This window comes from Mus caroli, unplaced genomic scaffold (genome assembly GCF_978045245.1).
Source record: "Mus caroli unplaced genomic scaffold, Mus_caroli_1 scaffold_16, whole genome shotgun sequence".
Classification (NCBI taxonomy): Eukaryota; Metazoa; Chordata; class Mammalia; order Rodentia; family Muridae; genus Mus; species Mus caroli.
The window spans coordinates 9057918-9081923 of NW_028227271.1; the positions used below are offsets into that span (position 1 = coordinate 9057918).

General features: G+C 41.0%; 1 protein-coding gene across 4 annotated transcripts in view; it reads right to left on the reverse strand.

Moving 5' to 3' along the window:
• Positions 1 to 20286: 20286 nt before the first annotated feature.
• Positions 20287 to 24006, reverse strand: part of Tmem117 (transmembrane protein 117) — a 496189-nt gene continuing 492469 nt past the window's right edge. For all 4 annotated transcript variants that reach the window (XM_021183072.3, XM_029469872.2, XM_085831589.1 and 1 more), the window contains one exon: positions 20287 to 22021. In XM_021183072.3, the coding sequence (XP_021038731.1) occupies positions 21375 to 22021 (647 nt within the window). In that variant the 3' untranslated portion in view covers positions 20287 to 21374. The remainder of the gene's footprint in view (positions 22022 to 24006) is intronic.

Sequence of the window (24006 nt, forward strand, 5' to 3'; positions counted from 1 at the left end):
TATGATGCTTGGTATTTCTTAGGAAGAGCTCCTGCCTTATGAGAACAAAGCACAGATATGCAGCTTAGGAACTCAGGCATAGGACACTTTTTAATTCTTTATTAAATGTATGAAGAGCTGTCAGTTCAGTGCTATGAAGCAACACACATAATTAATGAACTTCATTAAGGAATTGATTCATATCCTCTTTAAGGTCCTTGCACATATTCATAATTGCTATTTTTTTTCATAGCAGCCTTATTTATTTATTTATTTATTTATTTTTAAACACAACTCTCTTTTATTTATTTTTTTTTGATTTTTAATATTTTTATTACATATTTTCCTCAATTACATTTCCAATGCTATCCCAAAAGTCCCCCATAGCGCCCCCCACTTCCCTACCCACCCATTCCCATTCTTTTGGCCCTGGCATTCCCCCATATTGGGGCATATAAAGTTTGCAAGTCCAATGGGCCTCTCTTTCCATTGATGGCCGACTAGGCCATCTTTCGATACATATGCAGCTAGAGACAAGAGCTCCGGGGTTCTGGTTAGTACATCATGTTGTTCCAACAATAGGGTTGCAGATCCCTTTAGCTCCTTGGGTACTTTCTCTAGCTTCTCCATTGGGAGCCCTGTGATACATCCAATAGCTGACTGTGAACATCCACTCCTGTGTTTGCTAGGCCCCGGCATCGTCTCACAAGAGACAGCTATATTTGGGTCCTTTCAGCAAAATCTTGCTAGTGCATGCAATGGTGTCAGCGTTTAGAAGCTGATTATGGGATGGATCCCTGGATACGGCAGTCTCTAAATGGTCCATCCTTTCATCACAGCTCCAAACTTTGTCTCTGTAACTCCTTCCCTGGGTGTTTTGTTCCCAATTCTAAGAAGGTGCACAGTGTCCACACTTTGGTCTTCATTCTTCTTGAGTTTCATGCGTTTATCAAATTGTATCTTATATCTTGGGTATCCTAAGTTTTGGGCTAATATCCACTTATCAGTGAATACATATTGTGTGAGTTCTTTTGTGATTGTGTTACCTCACTCAAGATGATGCCCTCCAGGTCCATCCATTTGGCTAGGAATTTCATAAATTCATTCTTTTTAATAGCTGAGTAGTACTCCATTGTGTAAATGTACCATAATTTCTGTATCCATTCCTCTGTTGAGGGACATCTGGGTTCTTTCCAGCTTCTGGCTATTATAAATAGGGCTGCTATGAACATAGTGGAGCATGTGTCCTTTTTACCGGTTGGGACATCTTCTGGATATATGCCCAGGAGAGGTATTGCTGGATCCTCCGGTAGTACTATGTCCAATTTTCTGAGGAACCGCCAAACTGATTTCCAGAGTGGTTGTACAAGCTTGCAATCCCACCAACAATGGAGGAGTGTTCCTCTTTCTCCACATCCTCGCCAGCATCTGCTGTCACCTGAATTTTTGATCTTAGCCATTCTGACTGGTGTGAGGTGGAATCTCAGGGTTGTTTTGATTTGCATTTCCCTGATGATTAAGGATGTTGAACATTTTTTCAGGTGTTTCTCTGCCATTCGGTATTCCTCAGGTGAGAATTCTTTGTTCAGTTCTGAGCCCCATTTTTTAATGGGGTTATTTGACTTTCTGGAGTCCACCTTCTTGAGTTCTTTATATATATTGGATATTAGTCCCTTATCTGATTTAGGATAGGTGAAGATCCTTTCCCAATCTGTTGGTGGTTTTTTTGTCTTATTGATGGTGTCTTTAGCCTTGCAGAAGCTTTGTAGTTTTATGAGGTCCCACTTGTCAATTCTCGATCTTACAGCACAAGCCATTACTGTTCTATTCAGGAATTTTTCCCCTGTGCCCATATCTTCAAGGCTTTTCCCCACTTTCTCCTCTATAAGTTTCAGTGTCTCTGGTTTTATGTGAAGTTCCTTGATCCACTTAGACTTGACCTTAGTACAAGGAGATAGGAATGGATCGATTCGCATTCTTCTACATGTTAACAACCAGTTGTGCCAGCACCATTTGTTGAAAATGCTGTCTTTCTTCCACTGGATGTTTTTAGCTCCCTTGTCGAAGATCAAGTGACCATAGGTGTGTGGGTTCATTTCTGGGTCTTCAATTCTATTCCATTGGTCTATTTGTCTGTCACTATACCAGTACCATGCAGTTTTTATCACAATTGCTCTGTAGTAGAGCTTTAGGTCCGGCATGGTGATTCCACCAGAGGTTCTTTTATCCTTGAGAAGAGTTTTTGCTATCCTAGGTTTTTTGTTATTCCAGATGAATTTGCAGATTGCACTTTCTAATTCGTTGAAGAATTGATTTGGAATTTTGATGGGGATTGCATTGAATCTGTAGATTGCTTTTGGCAAGATAGCCATTTTTACAATGTTGATCCTGCCAATCCATGAGCATGGGAGATCTTTCCATCTTCTGAGATATTCTATAATTTCTTTCTTCAGAGACTTGAAGTTTTTATTATACAGATCTTTCACTTCCTTAGTTAGAGTCACGCCAAGATATTTTATATTATTTGTGACTATTGAGAAGGGTGTTGTTTCCCTAATTTCTTTCTCAGCCTGTTTATTCTTTGTGTAGAGAAAGGCCATTGATTTGTTTGAGTTAATTTTATATCCAGCTACTTCACCGAAGCTGTTTATCAGGCTTAGGAGTTCTCTGGTGGAATTTTTAGGGTCACTTATATATACTATCATATCATCTGCAAAAAGTGATATTTTGACTTCATCTTTTCCAATTTGTATCCCTTTGATCTCCTTTTGTTGTCGAATTGCTCTGGCTAGGACTTCAAGTACAATGTTGAATAGGTATGGAGAAAGTGGACAGCCTTGTCTAGTCCCTGATTTTAGAGGGATTGCTTCAAGCTTCTCACCATTTACTTTGATGTTGGCTACTGGTTTGCTGTAGATTGCTTTTATCATGTTTAGGTATGGGCCTTGAATTCCTGATCTTTCCAAGACTTTTATCATGAATGGGTGTTGGATCTTGTCAAATGCTTTTTCCGCATCTAACGAGATGACCATGTGGTTTTTGTCTTTGAGTTTGTTTATATACTGGATTACGTTGATGGATTTCCGTATATTGAACCATCCCTGCATCCCTGGGATGAAACCTACTTGGTCAGGATGGATGATTGTTTTGATGTGTTCTTGGATTCGGTTAGCAAGAACTTTATTGAGGATTTTTGCATCAATATTCATAAGGGATATTGGTCTGAAGTTTTCTATCTTTGTTGGGTCTTTTTGTGGTTTAGGTATCAGAGTAATTGTGGCTTCATAGAATGAGTTGGGTAGAGTACCTTCTGATTCTATTTTGTGGAATAGTTTGTGAAGAACTGGGATTAGATCTTCTTTGAAGGTCTGATAGAACTCTGCACTAAACCCATCTGGTCCTGGGCTTTTTTTAGTTGGGAGACTATTAATGACTGCTTCTATTTCTTTGGGGGATATAGGGCTGTTTAGATCATTAACCTGATCTTGATTCAACTTTGGTACCTGGTATCTGTCTAGGAACTTCTCCATTTCATCCAGGTTCTCCAGTTTTGTTGAGTATAGCCTTTGGTAGAAGGATCTGATGGTGTTTTGGATGTCTTCAGGATCTGTTGTTATGTCTCCTTTTTCATTTCTGATTTTGTTAATTAGGATGCTTTCCCTGTGCCCTCTAGTGAGTCTGGCTAAGGGTTTATCTATCTTGTTGATTTTCTCAAAGAACCAGCTCCTTGATTGGTTGATTCTTTGAATAGTTTTTCTTGTTTCCACTTGGTTGATTTCGCCCCTGAGTTTGATTATTTCCTGCTGTCTACTCCTCTTGGGTTAATTTGCTTCCTTTTGTTCTAGTGCTTTTAGGTGTGTTGTCAAGCTGCTAATGTGTGCTCTCTCTAGTTTCCTTTTGGAGGCACTCAGAGCTATGAGTTTTCCTCTTAGAAATGCTTTCATTGCGTCCCATAAGTTTGGGTATGTTGTGGCTTCATTTTCATTGAACTCTAAAAAGTCCTTAATTTCTTTCTTTATTCCTTCCTTGACCAAGGTATCATTGAGAAGAGTGTTGTTCAGTTTCCACGTGAAGGTTGGCTTTCTATTATTTATTTTGTTATTGAAGATCAGCCTTAGTCCATGGTGATCTGATAGGATGCATGGGACAATTTCAATATTTTTGTATCTGTTGAGGCCTGCTTTGTGACCAATTATGTGGTCAATTTTGGAGAAGGTACCATGAGGTGCTGAGAAGAAGGTATATCCTTTTGTTTTAGGATAGAATGTTCTGTAGATATCTGCCAGATCCATTTGATTCATAATTTCTCTTAGTTTCACTCTGTCCCTGTTTAGTTTCTGTTTCCATGATCTGTCCATTGGTGAAAGTGGTGTGTTGAAGTCTCCCACTATTATTGTATGAGGTGCAATGTGTGCTTTGAGATTTACTAAAGTTTCTTTAATGAATGTGGCTGCCTTTGTATTTGGAGCATAGATATTCAGGATTGATAGTTCCTCTTGGAGGATTTTACCTTTGATGAGTATGAAGTGTCCCTCCCTGTCTTTTTTAATGACTTTGGGTTGGAAGTCAATCTTATCAGATATTAGAATGGCTACTCCAGCTTGTTTCTTCATGCCATTTGCTTGGAAAATTGTTTTCCAGCCTTTCATTCTGAGGTAGTGTCTATCCTTTTCTCTGAGATGAGTTTCCTGTAAGCAGCAAAATGTTGGGTCTTGTTTGTGTAGCCAGTTTGTTAGTCTATGTCTTTTTATCGGGGAGTTGAGTCCATTGATATTAAGAGATATTAAGGAAAAGTAATTGTTGTTTCCTGTTATTATTGTTGTTAAAGTTGGCATTTTGTTCTTGTGGCTGTCTTCTTTTAGGTTTGTTGAGGGATTACCTTCTTGTTGTTTCTAGGGCGTGGTTCCTGTCCTTGTATTGTTTTTTTTCTGTTATTATCCTTTGAAGGGCTGGATTCGTGAAGAGATAATGTGTGAATTTGGTTTTGTCGTGGAATACTTTGGTTTCTCCATCTATGTTAATTGAGAGTTTGGCTGGGTATAGTAGCCTGGGCTGGAATTTATGTTCTTTTAGTGTCTGTATAACATCCGTCCAGGATCTTCTGGCTTTCATAGTCTCTGGTGAAAAATCTGGTGTAATTCTGATAGGCTTGCCTTTATATGTTACTTGGCCTTTTTCTCTTACTGCTTTTAGTATTCTATCTTTTTTTAGAGCATTTGTTGTTCTGATTATAATGTGTCGGGAGGTATTTCTTTTCTGGTCCAGTCTATTTGGAGTTCTGTAGGCTTCTTGTATGTTCATGGGCATCTCTTTCTTTAGATTTGGGAAGTTTTCTTCTATAATTTTGTTGAAGATGTTTGCTGGTCCTTTGAGTTGAAAATCTTCATTCTCATCCACTCCTATTATCCGTAGGTTTGGTCTTCTCATTGTGTCCTGTATTTCTTGGATGTTTTGAGTTAGGATCTTTTTGCATTTTACATTTTCCTTGATTGTTGTGCCCATGTTCTCTATGGAATCTTCTGCACCTGAGATTCTCTCTTCCATCTCTTGTATTCTGTTGCTGATGCTCGTATCTATGGTTCCAGATTTCTTTCCTAGGGTTTCTATCTCCAGTGTTGTCTCATTTTGGGTTTTCTTTATTGTGTCTACTTCCCTTTTTAGGTCTAGTATGGTTTTTTTCATTTCCATCATCTGTTTGGATGCATAATTGCTATTTTTAAGTCCTTGTCTTTTGCTTCAACTGTACTGCACTTCGCAGAGACTACTATAATAGGGTTACTGCCTTCTGGAGGAGATATATTGTCTTGGATGTTTACATTTGGTTTTGTGTGTGTGTGTGTATGTGTGTGTGTGTGTGTGTATGTGTGTGTGTGTGTGTGTGTGTGTGTGTGTGTGTGTGTGCTAACTAGAGTCATATTTGTAGTATTTCTTGGTGTTGACATCTGGTCTTTGTTGGTTGGGTTTTTCATTGTTTGGTTGCTGTTGCTCTAGGTAGTGTGGTGTCTGTGGAGTTCTTGGTGGAGAGTGTTTCTGGGGATCAGTGGCTGACCGTGCAGAATGGATATTCTGCAGAGAGGGCTGAGGGGGTTGTGGAAAAGAGCTAAACAAGGTCTATTCCAGGAGGTATAGTTCCAAGGAACTCAACCCACACAATTAAAAAGGACTCGTTTCTACTAGCCACTATGTATAGTGGCAATTGAATGGAGTATAAGCATATTTACCACTTACCTTAAAGCAGTGTGGGAAGGGAAGAAGTGTTAAACGGTAAGATGCAGCTGTTTCAGGGACATGTTATTGGCTTCTGGATAATTTGAACTAGACAATTTAAAAATAGCAGTTAGAAAACAAACATAGTGTTCTTTCTAAGTCTCTGAAACAAAATACTCAAAAGAAGCAACTCCAAGAAAAAAATGATTTATTTGGGCTCATGATTTCAGTCCATCCTGGTGGGGGGGAGACATGGCAGGGCAGCTGGACTGGTGGCAGCAGGAACGTGTGGTAGAGATCGTTCACATCATGAGATTTGGAAGCCATAAATGAGTCTGGGCAGGGTACAGTCTTCAGAAGTCCACCCCTAGTGAACCCTGACAGGTCCTACCTTCTTCCCAAGGTTCCATTGCCTCCTAAACCATCCTATCAGCTGAGGAGAAAGGGTTCACTGAAGAGTTCACACTAGAAGCCTGTGAGGGACATTTGAAACTAAAATCATAACAAGTTGTAATGCTTGCTGTATGCTATGCAAAGCTGTCATGTTGCTATGTATCCATCTACCTATTCATTCATCCATCCATTCATTCATCACTCATTTATTCATTTATGTCTGCATTCATTAAGTGGACACTTACTAAAGGTGCTGTTGAGAGATGGCTACAAAGCTTGGTCTTTGCTGACACATGGGCTCTGAAATGCTATACTCTGTGTGTGTCCAGGCATTGGTGTTTACGGCTTCTCAGAATAACACAGCACATTGTACCTGTCAAAACTTGGCTTTCGTGTAGGAAGTGCTAGTTAAAACAGACATTTGTTTGGCAACACAAGCCAAAACAAAAGCTCCTGAGTACTCCATTTGGAGAAGACCACTAAAGAAAGGATGCTCTACCTGGTTCTTCATCAGCTAATCAAGGTGATCTGATGTCACTGGCTTCCGGGGAAGCACCGATTGTCTTTCCTTCCTATACAACAAAGGAAACTGACCATGCTGAAAGAGGTGCCAACAAAGATAGCTGTCCTCACCACGGAGGGATGAATACTGCTACCACTCATGATTCTAGGCTAGATGAGTCCCCTCCTGCTGTGGATTATCTCTGTTGGCTGTGCCTGCATGTGCTCGACAAGAGTCTTATTACCACTGCAGAGAGGCTAAGGCTGACTATGTCTGTGGATCTACGTTCTTTCTCCCTCTCTAATCTTATATTTTGCTTCTGGCTCCAAAGATGCAGGACTAAGTGTGTCCTTTGGATGCAAAAGGACATCTGATCCTCCATCCTTCAACCAAGGTGATCACTTCCAAGCAGCTGGTGTCCTCAGAAAAATTCTTGAACACCTTGGCAGGAGGAGAAAAGAGCTCACAGCACTTATTTAAGCATTCCTATCCACAGGGGCATCTCGCTGGGGTAATCTAATCAGCTGCCAGACAGCCAAGTCTCCCATAGCTTATGGTCAGCTAGTGCCCAGGCTCCTAGGAAGATGGCAGAGGGGACTGAGTTGACAGATTGGTTTTGCTCTCTTAATAAGCACAAATTAACTGATTTTTCTGGGAAAAAAAAAAACCACTCTAGGTTCTGACAAGGAATACATCATTCATAATAGGACACACTTGTAAGGCCACACTTGTTCTTTATAAATGCTTATGGTCCAGCCTGCCTAGTCCAGTTTATTACTAGTTGTTATTTTTGTTGTTTTTCTTTTGTCATAATGACACAGCCTCAGCATTTTCTTTAAAATACAAACTCAAGAGCTCAGAAAACAAAGGCAATCTCAACAGCAACTGGCTTCTACTGCTTTGTCATTCTGTGTACTGGTTAATGCATCCTCCATTGCAAATGATGTGTGTGTGTGTGTGCGTTCATGAATGAGCATGAATCAAAAGATGTTAACATTTGGTAATGACTGACTTAATTTCCATTCGGACCCCTATTAGCTGGCTAGGGCATTTTCTCATACCTGTAAGTTTCAGTATATTCTGATCTTGTTATGTTTCCATTCACCCAACGTAAACGAGCAAGTAAATCAAGCAAAGCATTGAACATCAGAAGCGCTCTCTCTCTCTCTCTCTCTCTCTCTCTCTCTCTCTCTCTGTCTTTTCTGTCTGTCTGTCTGCCTGCCTGCATCCTGAAGTGCTGTAGACTGCAGCTGAGGCCTTGAGCAGGCTGAGCGTATGCCAGAGAGGCTCTGCCCACTTGGCTTGTGTTCCTCATGTGTGCTCTGTGGCCCTACTTCTGCTTCTTACTAGATGCCCCACTTTCAACTTACAATGAACTGTCGTGGGGCCTGTTCAACCTGCAATGGGATTTGATAGAACTTGGGCTGTGATGAGAAGATTGAATGGTGTGATCACATTGGACAAGGTGCCCAGCCCAACTGTAAATGAATATGATGGCAACTCTTAAAGCAACAGTGCCTTAAAGTGCAAAAGAGCCTGTATTGCAGACAGTGTGGCCCTGTGCCAAGAACCTAAGCATCAGTGTTGTAAATACCCACGAGGGCATGGTATTCTAAACAATGTTCAGCACCACTAAGGTGGCCCAGCATCTTTAGGTCTGCTCATTTTATGGCCTAATTGGAGGCAAAGTTTCTTTCCCTAAAATTTGGACCTGTTTTAAATTTGCTTCTGCTGTAGGCTTACCTCTACTTAAACATGACAATCTTTCTCACTGACTGGGGTATTGATTAGAACAGTATTTCTATGTGTGAAATGGTGCTCATTAATCATCCTGCACGCTCTCTCTCTCTCTCTCTCTCGCTCTCGCTTTCTCGCTCTCTCGCTCTCTCTCCCCCCTTTCCTTCCTCCCTCCCTCTGCCTCTCCCTCTCCCCTCCCTCTTCCCTCCCTCTCCCCTCTCTCTGCGTGTCTTCGGCTCTATGTGTATTTCCTGCTCTATGTGTGTGTGCGCACATTTAGGCACACTTACAAATGACTACGAGCATCCATGTGTGTGGTAGGAAGCACAAGATACCCTAACTTGAAGTAAATCCCAGCATGTCCCTGACCCTTGGGCCCTTTAAAGTGCTATTCACATTTAGTTTCCCATCCTACCCTATAAGTTTCTATTTCTACTGTCTTCCATGTGACTAACGCCTCCAGATGACCCCCCCCACACACACACACACACATTGCCCTTAGAAATAAGGAGGCTCTCCAGAGGACTGAGATGATTTCTTTAGACTCTCCCATGACAGGGGCAGGAGGGTTATCCTTGTGTAACACTGTAAATGTTAATTTTTAACCCCATCCAAATGTTCATTGTTTCTGGTACGTTTTCATGATTGAGGAAAGAAGGCACTTGGTAATGTAAGAGCCTCACACATGAAGGACAAAGCCATATGAACAAAGAGACTGTGTTTTTCACTGTGGTGGTGACAGCTACAGCTCTAGCACTGGAGATTGTGACAGCCTACCATCTGGAGTAGCTGGTCAGTTTCTGTAGAGTGCTAAGTTGAACAGGTACAAGAAGGGTGACAACCCCTGCATGTAGTTGTTTATGTTTTTTTAAACTTATTGATTCTTTGTTAATTTCATACCAAGCACCCCAGTCCACTCACCTCCCCATCCTTCTATACCCACCCTCCACCCTTGCAACCTCCCCACCAAAAGAAAACAAAAACAAAAACCCAAAATAAAACAAGAAAACAAACAGACAAAAGCAACGCACCCCACTGTGCAGGCTTTGGTGTGTCGGTGTGTCACACAGTATAACCTTTTGCTCAAAAAGCTCTACTTGCAAGTGTTCACGGCAATGAGTCACTCGCCTGGTTCAAGACCTCTGCCTGCTGCTACTCTATCAATACTGGATCTTCACCAGGACTCTTCTTAGATACCCTGTTGTTGCCCTGCGCCACGGAGATCCTGTCACTTTGGCTCTGTAGAACCAGTCCCTTCATGTGCTCTAGCAGTTCACAGATGCAGTTATATGTTGGGGGATCTGGGCCTGGGTGGTAGCTGAGTTGGATAGGCTACCCATTCTGCTGAGCCTATACCATCAGAGCCAGCTCTCCAGCACTGCCCCAAAAGGCAAGGGGTGAGGACACCTCTCCTGCCCTCATGCCCTCGGGCTAGCTCACCCATGCCTCTACTGCACTGCTCAGGTTCGGTGCAGGGCTCTCTAGCCAGTGAAAGGCAAGGCCAGCTCTCCCAAGTGCTACAGCCAGTTTACCCACACTCATGCTCTCGGGATCAACTTACCTGGACCCATGCCACTAGGGCATTTTTTTATATATATACATTTTTCTTTATTCTCCTGCTTGGGTGTACATGATCAGTTTCCCAGGTTTCCACTGGGTTCTTACTCCAACTGTTGAAGAAACAATGTGACAGTTACTTTACCTATTGTGGTGGTTTGAATATGCTTGGTCCAGGGAGTGGCACTATTAAGAGGTATGGCCTTGTTGGAGGAAGTGTATCTCTGTGGTGGTGGATTTTGCAGAAACCAGTCTTCTGTTTGCCTTAGGAGTGAGATGGAGAACTCTCAGCTCCTCCAGCATCATGTCTGCCTGGATGCTGCCTTGCTGGAGAAGGTGTGTCACTATGGGTATGGGCTTTAATACCCTAGTCCTAGCTGCCTGGAAGCCAGTCTTCTCGTAATGGCCTTCAGATGAAGATGTAGAACTCTCATCTCCTCCTGCACCATGCCTGCCTGGAGGCTGCCATGCTTCCTGCCATGATGATAATGGACTGAACTTCCAAACCTGTGAGCCAGTCCCAATTAAATGTTGTCCTTATGAGGGTTGCCTCGGTCATGGTGTCTGTTCACAGCAATAAAACCCTAAGACACTTGTCAAATCTGTCAATCCCAATTATACACTCAGAGATAGAGAAAAGAGCACAGGGCTGGCCCTTAGGGCCAATAGACTTACTATATCAGACTTCAAGCAGGAAGCTCTTGAATATTATCCACTCTAACGAGAAAACATAAGGTACCTGGAGTCACTACCTGAATCACTTGTCAGTAGTCTTTAGAGAGTCCCAGAATTCTCTTTACCTCAACAAAGGGCCACTGGCCTGTTAGAAAGTAATACTAACACAACTGTTACTATGATATGTACCTTGCTGGTTTCCGTATAGTTCCTGCTGTGAGCCCAATTTTCTCTTTTGTCAGTAGGCTGAGTGTTTCAGAATGGCTTGAGGTCTAGAAACTGCACAGTTGGAGGCTTATGATCTGTAAGAACAACAGCCTTGAAACTGAGTCCTCTGCTTCAAACCTCTAGGTTAGCTAGAACTAGTAGCTTCTTATTGATTTTGCTTCTATATATCTATCTCATTTATCTTTCCAGTGTTCAAGCCCTCTTAGAGCCATGCTGTCTTTGCCAGGAGTAGAGTTACAGTGAGGCTTCCTGTTGTCTGGTGTTTATGCAGCATCAAGAAGCACTGATTGTGTCTTGCAGTTCTAACTTCCCACTGCCCTAGGCCAGGCTTTCTGCATCCATTTGCATGGTGGGCATTCGCCTTCAGAGAACTATCATTGTGGCAAAACTACTACATCACCCACAACAGCTGTGATCAGGATGTGTGTTAGGTTGTCTGTGTACTGTCTACTTTTAAGTGATACTGTTAGCCTCTTGTCTCTATCCTTCGCAAAATGGCTATCCTCTGGGCATTGCTATGGGGCTCAGTCATCCAGTGGCTCTTCTGATCTTGTGTCATAGCTCAGTTACAAGGCATGTGTTGCTCCAGAAAAGGTTGTGCTCCCAGACAATTGAACTTTCTCCAGCAGAGGCAAACCCTGAAGCCACTATATCCCCTACAGTTGGGCACACTTTGTATGAGGGATCTGGGCAGTGGATCTCCAGTTCAGCCACCAGGTATGAAGAGGTTTGATGTTGATGTTGTTATTTTAGAAGAACTATTTTTAGAGACAGCAATTACATAAACAGTGTGGGTTAGAATTGCTACTTTTGTGCATTATGTAAGAAGCCTACAGAGATTTTCTTGATTTCAACTCCAAGCTTAGGAAAAATTTCCAAGTAATATTGCATTTTGTTATATGAGTTGAGAACTTTGAAATTAATTGGTAGTTTTTATAAAGATCTGAGTTATATCAGCCTCTTTAACTGCACATTCCATTCACCTGTCCATTGCCCCAGATGCCGGTAGCAAGCACAGTAAATTCTAAATTCTGGTTAGAATGCCTCTCAAAATGGAGTCAGTGTGGTTTACTATCCTCCTGCATGCATGCAGTAATTGTGTTCAGTTCTGTGTGAGGAGCCTAAAATATTAAAGTCAAGACTAAATTGTATTAATCATTTTACTGTACTGATTGAATGTTAATGGCAATACACTGTTAGCCTGGTTTTAAAAATATGGTACATGCAATGAACTCTTTTCCTCCCTAAAATTTCTCAGTGATTTCCCATCATCCAAAGAAATGCAAAACTACCAACATGTTCAGTGCAGACTATATACTGTCTGATGCCATCCGATTTTTAAAATATGATACATAGAGTGAACTCTTTTCCTACTTAATTTTCTTAGAGATCTCACATTATCCTAAAAAATGCAAAATCGTCAACCTGTTCAGTGTGGACATGATGCCAGCCCCACCCCACCCATACCCACACCCCAGCTCAGCACCTCAAGATGGGCACCAGATATAGAGTAGGGAGTCTCATAAGAACTATAAATAACCACACGCACCATCACTGAATTGTATGTTTAAGAAAGTCTACAAACCACAGTGAAACCCATAATGGTCTGGATATAGAATATCCTCAAAGTTTCTGATGTTAAAAGCCTTATGCCCAATGTGGCACTCTTGGGAAGAGACAGATCCTTTTAGAGATAGGGTCTAGAAAAGTGGTTCTCAACCTTCCTAATGCTGCAACCCTTTAATACAGTTCCTCATGTTGTGGTAACCACCAGCCATAAAATTATTTCATTGCTAATTCATAACTGTAAGTTTGCTACTATTATAAATCATAATGTCAACGTCTGATGTGTAAGATAAATGACATACAAACCAGGACAAATACAAATATACAAATATGATATATAAATAGGACATCCAGCCCACAGGTTGAGAAGCACTGACCTAGAGGAAGGTCTGCAGATCATTGAGGGCTTGACTGTCAAGGGGCTTGTGGAACCTAAGCCCCTCCTCCTTCCTACCTTTGCTTTCTTGCCTCAAGATGAGAGAGAGCATCTGGCTCTACCAAATGCTTTATACTGCTCATTATCATTTAGCAATGCCTTCAGAGCTCCCAGAGGATTTTGATCAGCCAGAGGTTGGGTTGGAATCTACAAAACAATGAACCTTATTATCAGCATTTGATAGATCCCAGAAAGTTAACTGTTGTACTATTCATTCTATAGTCCTTTCAGAAACAGCCAGCTATAAAAGCAAAGGCAATCGTTCCCACCTTAAGAATTTTCTGGCACAGTTTCTGGCATTCATGGCGTGTTCAGTCATAACTCAGGAGCCCTGCTGTCAGCAGTGAGGTCTTTCCTCACTAACTGGCTCCTCTCGCTTGAATGTGAGATAGGCACCTGGTGCTCCTTTGCTTTATATGGTATGCTTAGTGAGAAGGACTTGAGTCAAGCCTGGGTCATCTTGTTATTCAATTTCTGCTGCTTCCCCAGCCCCAATACCATCTGATAGACAATCGAAAGGATTGGTCTGTCACAAAACACACTCAGTCCCCAAACACCAAGGTCTTGGTTGTCCTTGGGTTTTCTTTGGTCTCTCCCAGGGGTATGCTTTCTGCTTAAAACTGGACAGCTCTCTCTAGCTATGACAATATGTCGATGACTCTTGTGTGTCAGTGACCACACCTTCTCTTTTACTGGGTCTCTTGCTTTCTGCTTAAAACTGGACAGCTCTCTCTAGCTATGACAATATGTCGATGACTCTTGTGTGTCAGTGACCACACCTTCTCTTTTACTGGGTCTCTTGGGTAAAGAGACATTCTGTCTCTCTCACGCAGACAATACTTGATTCTCTTGAATTGATATACGTGGCAAGAAAATCAGCACCTTGACCCTGGCTCCTGTTGTCCTTAATGTTCAGGTTTACACTCAAGTTTTGAGGTTTGCACTATGACATAGCAAAGCCCTTATATTAAAGAAAAAAAGTAAAAATGCATCTCAGTTGTGTCTACTATCATTTGAAAGGACAGTAGGGCATGGAGCTAGGGGTAGGGTTGAATAGGAAAATTTCTAATAGTCACAGCTTGAGGCAAGTAAAGGCACATATGCAAGAGGCAGAACTACAGGACACAAGCTGTGTCTTCACCACACTTGGCTCTTCTCTGCAGTCAATGCCCTGCCAGGCCACACAATGGTAAGGCTGGCTTCAGTGCATATGCTCAGACCCTATACTATTGATTCACTCAAGGCTTTGTGCCAGGTTTCTCTTCCAGCCCATATAAAACTAATCAGATTAATGGATGTCGCTGCGGGTACTCATCAAAGGCCATTAAAATATAGGTCTTTCATGAATAATTCTAAACATTAACTCAGAGCAATTGATTACAAGAACCATGTCTTTCAGATGGGAGGAATAATTGATGTCTCTAACATGTAAATAGGCTGGTAAAAGAATCCTGAGTTACCAGTTGTCAGAGCACAGCGATAATCAGTCCATTTGGGTTTGAACGCCTCTGGTGGGTGTGTGCTTTTCAGTTTTGGCTTTCCAGAGAACCTGTAAACATGTTTGTCATCTTGACCTCACTGACCAGTCTGGCCTATGGAGTCACTGTGTCATTTGTATGTGAATCCATATAACTGAAAACTGCTGAAAAAAAAAAAAGTGTCCAGTGAGGACACAACCTTTCCTTCCTTCTAAAACAGTGGCTCTCAACCTGTGGGTCTCAACAGTGGGTTCTCAACCTGTGGGTCTCAACAGTGGGTTCTCAACCTGTGGGTCTCAACAGTGGTTCTCAACCTGTGGGTCTCAACCTGTGGCTCTCAACAGTGGTTCTCAACCTGTGGGTCTCAACAGTGGCTCTCAACAGTGGGTTCTCAACCTGTGGGTCTCAACAGTGGGTTCTCAACCATTGGGTGGTCAAATGATACTTTTCCAGGGGACAGCTCGGACCATCAGAAAACATAGATATTGACATTATGATTCATAACAGTAAGAAATTACAGTTATGAAGTAGGAACAAAAGTGATTTTGTTGAGGGTTGGGAAGGCCAATCAAGGCCAGCTGCATCTATCCTAGGAAAACTGATGAGCTTCTTACAAGGCAGAAACAATCAATGGCCAATACAATGATATGAATAGACCAGTCAATGAAAGTACCAGATAACATCTTTCCACGTGAGTACTGTTTGGGAAAGGAATGCTAGGTCATCCTGATTTTCTGGCATATTTTACACACTGTTTATTCACAAATTGAAGAATCTAATTTGTTCCAAGGTAATTTTATGGCTATTAAAAAAATCTAATAGTTGTGGATTTGTGCTTTTCCCGATTTGACCAATATTCTCTCTCTCAAATTATATGAAATCATCCTAGAGTAACTTTTTAGGTATAGATCTTTTCTACTGTCCTGAGCTCAAGGTCATTTGGACAATATGCATAAAGGAGTCAAAGCGAGTACATCTGTAAGCTGTATTGCGAAACCACGATCCTGACTTACAGTGTTATTTATTCTACAAAGTACCATGCAGCTTCCTGGAAATATTGCCCTGATTCCATGGGATTTAGGGTGAGTTCTTTCTAGACATTCAAGACTGGGGTGACATTCTGACTCAGAAATGGGTACCTAGGCAGCATGAAAATACAGCAGAAAGAACTAAAGGGCCGGGCTCAGGTGTTTGTATCATTTCTTTAAATGCTAGAGACATAGCCCATGCACTTCAGGATTCGTGAAAGGAGGAGGCTTACTGACAAGATGAGAAAGTCCCCAGAAGAGAATCTTGGAAAGCAGTTGCAGAAGGAAGGCAATGAATGATTCAGAGTCTTAGGAAATGCTGGAGAGTCCGTCTGGCCCCGCAGCTCTGAAGGATTACAGCCATTGATTTCAGAGAACATAGCCACTTGCTTTAAGCTAAGAGATCTAAACTGTAAAAAGTGGAAAAGGTTTAGATTTCAGTTTGTAGTGTTCAAAGCAAGGTGGTGAGAGGGGAACTTAGGAGCAAACAGCCTACTGGTCTTCCATGGCTTCCTCTCCTGGGGCTGCAGGTGAGAAGCAGAAGCAGGGAAGCTGAATGGTTCTGCTGAGGGCTGCTGGCCCTGCAGGGACCTGGTGGTATTTACCCCAGCCCCACCCCCTGCATCCTTCAAGACTTGCTGCTCCTCACAGTACTCTGTCACAATCACAGTCTTACTGATCTTCTTCAAAACCCTGTGAGGTGCCGCCATTCTTCCATGAGGACAAAGCACCAGGTGCCCAGGGCAGCATCTTCATCTCCAGTGTTAAAATAATCACTTTAAGTGGTCATTAGGAAATACTGTTAAGAGCCAGAGCTCGCATACAAATTATGTTTCCTAGAACTAATAATTAGTTAAATGTTTTTTTCTTTGTTTGTTTGCTGTGTTTAAATGTTCAAAATGATTTATTTCTCCTACATCATTCAGAACATTCTGTCTACCCTCCTCCAGAACAGTGAAAGCTTCAAGGAAACCAATTCCGGAGATAGACATTGTGCTGGTACCAATTTGTGTTGTGGTTTTATGACTGCACTTAAAACACCTGGCAATGAACTCACGGTGGCTTCCATTTAATTCAGCCTTGTCTGTTTCAATCATGTGATTGAGCTTGTAAATTGCATCCCAGCAGGCTGCAGGAACTCCTGTTAAATACTTAACTTAGGTTCTTGAGATGTAATAGCCAGAAATCAAGCATCTTGTGTTTCTGTAACTGTCCCTAAGTCATCCATCAAAGAACGTGTTGGAAACAAATAGTTTCCGTGTGTGTGTGTGTGTGTGTGTGTGTGCGCGCGCGCGCGCGTGCGCGAGTGTGTTTGTAGAAACTACTGTAACGGGAAAATTAGAGCATTTGGGCATCAGAGACATGTTTCAAATCCTGATTTGATTAGATTTGTGATCTTGGGCATCTCAACAAAACATCCCTGATCCTCAAATTCATTGTAGAGTGTAATTAACCCTGTTTACCTCCTATGGTGATGGTTAATTTGAGAATTAAATAAGATAATTAATTTGCATATAGAAAATATTCAGAATGATGGCCTCATTTGCCTGACAATTGAGGGAAGGTTTGGGTGGGAGTAATAAATCTACAAAGGCTGGGATCCCCTACAAAATTGTTACCATAATTCTGTTTCTTGTTCCACTGGTGCTCCTGAGGGATCTAAATCCCAGTGGCCACTGATAGTGACACACTGGCCAGTGACGTCTGTCTGTTTTTCCCTTAGTCTTTCAGAAGGGTTGAGTTTCTACTCCTTGTCTTTCTCATCTCGTACTGTATACCAACTTGGACTACTTACCTTTGACATGTGGTTCCTAGCTTTGCTTTTTCCCCTCCCAGATAGTACCAGGGACAGATATGTCTATGGGCAGACGTAAAACGACTTCAACACTAAGCCCACTCAAGAAAAAAAAACAAAAAACAAAACAAACAAAAAAAAAAAAACCAGCCAACCACTTATGTAACCCTTTTGACTGGACACATCTTTCTGAATGTATTACCTATCCTACCAGAGGACTGGACTCACAAGATGTGAATGATGAAGTTGCTTTTAAAAGCCCTTCATCCCTCCTTATGGTTTTAAAGCTTGTGCACAGTAAAACGGGCATTGGGTCTCCACCATCTGCCTCTCCTTCTCTTTCTATTGTGAGTTTCCACCTCTTCCTGCTCATCCTCAACAAGCTCTTTGGTTGTTCAGAAGATAGGTCATTTACAAGATGCCTCGACTGCAGCAAACCAAAAACTCAGGAGCTTGATCTGTATATGTACCAATCTCCAATCTGCCTAATCCTTTGTATGGTATATTTTTATAGGCCAATGTAAGCATCAGCCAGGGGAATGACAGTGCATCATCTGCAAGTCTGAGATGCCCTTGCTTGTTCGCAAGTACAGCTGGCTCACACACCACAGGCATGTTCTTTGAGACAAAGCTAGAGGAAATCAGGCCAGACAGAACAGTGAGTCGGGCTATTGACTCAGCAAGAACATCGCCGCAAAATCTCCTAGGAAGTTGCAAGGCCAGCAGTTGTCTTAAAAATAGTGACCAGTTCTAAGGGAGGACAGATAAACAATAAACAGTGGTAGTGTTCTGGGGTCTTGAATAATCGAGTTGGCATCAAGGGGTTATCCACTAAAAGTTATTTACTGCCACTGTCTATTTCATATTTCATATTGGGTCATTTTGGTGACCAAGAGGGCAGTCAGAGAGTGCAGTGGAAGGCTTATGAGCCCCCTGGGTGACGTGAAGCAGGTTGATCCCACTCCTGCCTTTCCTACTAAGTGCTTGGAGAGCTTCTACACATTAGACATGAAACCGGACACTGTGAGAATTGATTGGCCCACAGGGAGAAGAGAGAAGAAATCATTCTTAACAGCCCTAGTCAGTCAGTGCTGATCTTAGGCCCTAAATGGCAAAGGAACACCATAAGTAGCCACCATGTAGAGAAGATGAGTGGCTAGCTATGGCTTTGTAAATACAAATTGCCATATGATGGAGAGGGTTGTTTCTAAGTGTATGTTATCAGGTCTAAATTCATAGTGTTTATTTAATTTTCTAATTAAATTATTAATGAATGCTCTATAAATATGTTACATTGTGTCAAATTAGTCCAAATTCTGCCCTGCATGGAAAAGAGTGCAATTACAGAACAGTAGGAACACAATTGTCTGCAGTCCTTAAGTACCACTGCAATCAAGGTATTTCCATTTTTACACTTTCAGAACTATCAGTTGATGTTTTTAAATATTTAGTTTAACTCTTCCAATTTTTGTGTTTGCTTATGTATGTCTCTTTTTCACACTCCTATTAAGAGCAGTCTATTTGGTGTTCCAAACATTCCATGGAGTCATAACCCGCTGCCGTCTAGCTCAGGATCCAGGACTAGATGGGAAGAGATGGAATTTTGAGTTCATAGTCCTTACTTTGTAGACATAATATCTAAGAGGTGTAGGGAGGGAAGGAGGGGCCTCTGTGTGGATGAAAGACAAGATCCAGGATACACAGCTGGGTGGTTATGGCCTCAGTAGTTTCAGATCTTGCTCAATTATGAAGATACCATCCCTGGAGATTACTCCATTCGGTACTGAATATATCTAAACATGAAATGTATATTTTTGTAACCAACAGCCTTTCTAGACTCTTCATAAAAAATCAGAAGCATCATGCTTTTAAGGCTTATTAAATTTTTTTTGTCTATCTTATTTCTGCTAATTTGATCAACCCATTAAACAGGTCTCCTCTAATACCCACATTAAAAGTCTCTAATGACAGGTTCAGAAAGTATCCATATGAATAATAAACATCTACCTTTAAAATCAATTTTCTTATGAGAAAATGATTTTTCAGAATTAATAAAAATATGGCCCCAGGTAGCATGATTCGCTTGTCCCACAGCTAAGAATTCAGTTCTGTAGGCTCTGCATATGTGGGTAGAAATTACTCATGTCAGAATAGCATTTCTTTGGCCAGAGCTGTCAGTGGTTCCTATAGTTAGCTTGTCCTCTGTATTTTCAATGCAGAGGTATTTATGATTTTAAGTGCACCATGCATGGCTATTAAAGGCATAAGAAACAGCAGGGGTATGGTTCCAACTGCTTGGTAAACAATTATAGCAAGATGTTTATTAAGGCTGGCTCTCAAGTGACAGATAAATGTATAGTTCCATTCTGCACTCTAAATTTGGCAAGTTGCATGCTCAAAAGCAGATCAAAACAAGAGCTTTAAAAAAAAAAAGAAAGAAAGAAATGCAGCAACATCAGTATATGACAGGAAAATAAATCATTTCATTTAAAAATGATCTCCCTTCAGCTCCTCAAGAAACATGTAACTGCTGCTCATGAAATAAAATTAGAAGCAATTTAGGGGTATACAATTTGTTACCTTGCCTAGAATTAAGCTCTTAAAAATCCATTTGAATAGGTTTTTGTTAAGCTAGGACATGATTGAATCCTTTGGGGTGGGGAAACAGACAAACGGGCAAAACAAAACCTACATCACACAATTACTGGCATATAATTCTTATTTATTAAGGTGTGATGTTTACATCTTTAAAAAATGAAACCCAAACAGAAAAGAAATGCACATACACAGAAGATATTAAAGAGACCCTTGTACAGCATTTTCTACCACAGGAGGTTTCGGTGAATGATTTCAGAATTCCCTTGGTCAACATGGCCGTAAGGTTTTCTATTTTCACGGTCCAGAACCGTATTTACACCAAAAATGTACAATATTGTAGACAGTGGGCTGTGCCGGCTTCACGTGATTACGACTTCAATTCCTTGGTGGTCCAGGACATTGTGGAAATGCCAATACATTTGAGAGCTCACCCAACTGTTTCTCTTAACCTTTGTTCCCAGAGGAAAAGGGCAAGACTATTAATCAGGCAGCAATTTATCTTTAATTAGGAAAACATAATTAGGTATTATCATCTAGTTGCAATTAGTGGTTGGAGAAAGTCACATTTCATGAGCAGTGACCCATGGTGCATTGCAGCCCTCCGCTGACTGGATTTTACATTTATATTTATATTCGGTTGCCAGCCAATAAAATTTAAAAAGGCAAGCTCTATGCTTCTCTGCAGTCCCGCATCAAAGTCACTTTGCTGCTAAACAGTGAACCAAGAGAACTTTCTACAACCACAAATCAGCTCTGTCTTGTTTTCTGCTCAGACATCAAGTGTAAGTCAAAATAATTGTATAAAAAAAAATCCCACGTGAAATAGACTGGAGAACCATTCTACACTTCATGTCTGGTACAGTTAAAAAACAGTTTAATGTCTCAAGGCACCGCTATAGTTGGACATCAGATACATGGGTAATCGGCTAATCTACCTTGCTGTAAAGTCAGTAAATAGCTTGTGCGGTTGGGAAAAGCAATCTCTAGAGGACCATTAAACAAACATACAATAGGCACGTGTATCATAATACGAATAGAAAACAATGAGTCTAGAAAAAGCATGTTGAGCACCGTTGTGGCATAGTTTGTATTTCTTTACCTAACGCTATGTAAACCTGACATTTACAAAATGAAAGACTACGGTTTTAAAGTTACACTCAAGGTTGCTCTTTGTGCTATCTCCGTCTAAGAGACTCTAGTTCGTCCGCATCCTTTGAGAGGCTGCCGGGTCTTGATCAGCCTCCACCTCACTGGTGGATTCCTTCAGATGCAAGCTCAAGTTTTCCGAAGTCAGATGGGAGGACTTGTAGACTATCTCATTAAAGTCGGACCTGATACAAACCAAGGCAGGGTCATTCAGAGGATCTTCCACGGAGACCTGGGTGTTTTCTCGGGTGATTCCCATGTCTTTGCTGTGTTCCGAGGGGGATTTCCTTTTCATGCGAGTATAAGTTTTATCTTGATTCTCCATCCCTTGCTCATTTTTCAGAAACCGTCCGAAGAACCAAATGAAGAATCCAAACCACACAAAAGCTATCAAACTTGGAACAAAAGCCAGACACTTGACATCTAGGCTAGCCCCTATGAACCTGCTGTGTAAGAACATGTCACCTTCAACGTAGGTTTTATTAGTCTGAGGGTTAGTGTGATTGGAGCGCCATTCCCAGGATAGCTTGGTTCTATTTAAATCCTTTAAACTTTCAGAGTCTTTCACTGTGTATATCTTCTGTCCTGGGCCAATATACTGTCCATATTCATGAGGTTTGTAAAATATCTGGTTCTTCCACATATTCAGGTCCAAAATCAAGACGAGAAAGATAATTCCGTAGTTAAACCATTTACCTGCATTTAAAAGGAAATACTGAATTAATCAAATGCTGACAAAACTGCAATCCAGTTTTCCCCATTAAAATAAAGATAAGTTCAACAGTATCAATTATTGAAGAATTAGAGCTGTTGATTTTTTTTTTTTTTTATGGAAAGGACAATGCTACAAAAAGCGAATTGACCAAGTAAAATGATTCAAACTGCAAACAGTAGGTCTCCAAGTAACTTGAAATTTACTGTTAATATGATTTGATCTCTTTGTTTTGTATGCACCACGGCGAGGTTCAAAGTTGGTCTTGGGTTCTTTTCAAGAATAGTTTAATTAGTGGTGGAAAAGAGTTCTAATGAAAATGTTAAGGAAGGCCAATATATGATTGACTATTTCTTTCTGTTTTATAATTAGGTCTTGGGAAGAAATAAGTCATTTTGCAATGGGACGCACAGTAGCACGGCCATTGAATTCACACCGCTGTTTGTTGGAGACCCGTCGATTAAACCATTAGCCCATATGATTCAGATCTATAACCCTTGAGCATTCATCTCAAGAGTTTAAAAATTCACATCAAGTGCCCACTGAACACAGAATACTTATTAAATACACAGCCAAAGCTAATACACTACTGGAAGATGTCACCTAGGGAGAATGTAACTACCACTATGATTTCCTCTTAGTATTTAAAATATTACATATGAACCAGAGAGGCAGCTCAGTCAATAAGACCCAATCTTGGCACCTAACACTCATGCCTCTATATAACCCAGTTCCAAGTGCAATGTGATGTCTCTGCCTCCATAGGCATCACCATTCACCAGCAGGTGCACACACATAAACATATTTAATTAAATCATATATAAAATACATAAAAAATCATATATAAAATACATATATAAGATACATATATAAAAATATGATCTTGTCGATGATGTGTTACTGAAATATGTCTGCACAGGGAAAGAATGTAGAAAACTTCTCAGGGATCCTAGGTTCTATTATAATTGTTAGCATCTCTTACTGGCTCTATAACATGAGCTATTCTATAATACTGTTAAAATCTCTCTTGAGTTTGTGGTAGCAAATGTAAAATTATCAGAGCAGACTAGAGAAGTTTTAGTCATAATTTTAAGAACTGTGCCCACATTGATTGCCAAGTAGAAGGTAACCGTATTTGGCATCATGAAGTTCCTTCTTCATGTGATCGTGCATTCTGTACATTTTGCAGCTCTGGGGAAAGTGATGGGACTGTGAGACAGTTGGGAATAAGTGTGCACAGTATTAGATTCTGTGATAATGTAAAGCTGCCGGGAGCCATCCTGCCCCCAAACCCACCTGCTACTTGATTTCAGTACTTGCCTTAAATTCGTTAAAGTCCATTATCTTCTATGAAGAAAAGTAAACAAACAAACAAACCAATTATTTCCTGAAGTTAACATTTATGAGTGTAGAGGTACTAAGCACCATACCTTGTTGATAATGATTTGGTCATTTTAAACACCAATTGTTAGTGTTATCATCAAAACTTTGGCTGGCTAATGACAATTTCTTTGTCTAAAGAACAAATTGCCATTTGCCATGTACTGAACATGGTTCCCAACATTCCAAGGTATGGTCTGATTTAGTGTGCAAAAACAAAAATCAAAGGTGCACAGAATCATTAAACAGTTGTTCAGCTTGCATTAGACACTGGAAAACGTACACCACCAAATGGTGGGGATACCAGCTTCCACCTTTCAAGGGTAATTCATCAACCTGCTGTGGAAACAGGGCAGAGATATAACAGACAATAATAAGAGACTGCATTTGAGAGGTGTTAACGAGGGATACAAACTAAATGCAAGAGACCTTGCAGACATGGAATAAAAACCAAGGGGAATTTTCTGTAGGAAGGACTTTGGAGGAAGCTGCAACTCACATGGTCCTTGAGGAAGAAATGGGGCTAAGAAGTCTGAAGCACTTGTTTTCTTTTAGTTAATAGGTATGTGTGTGACTGCACATAGAATAG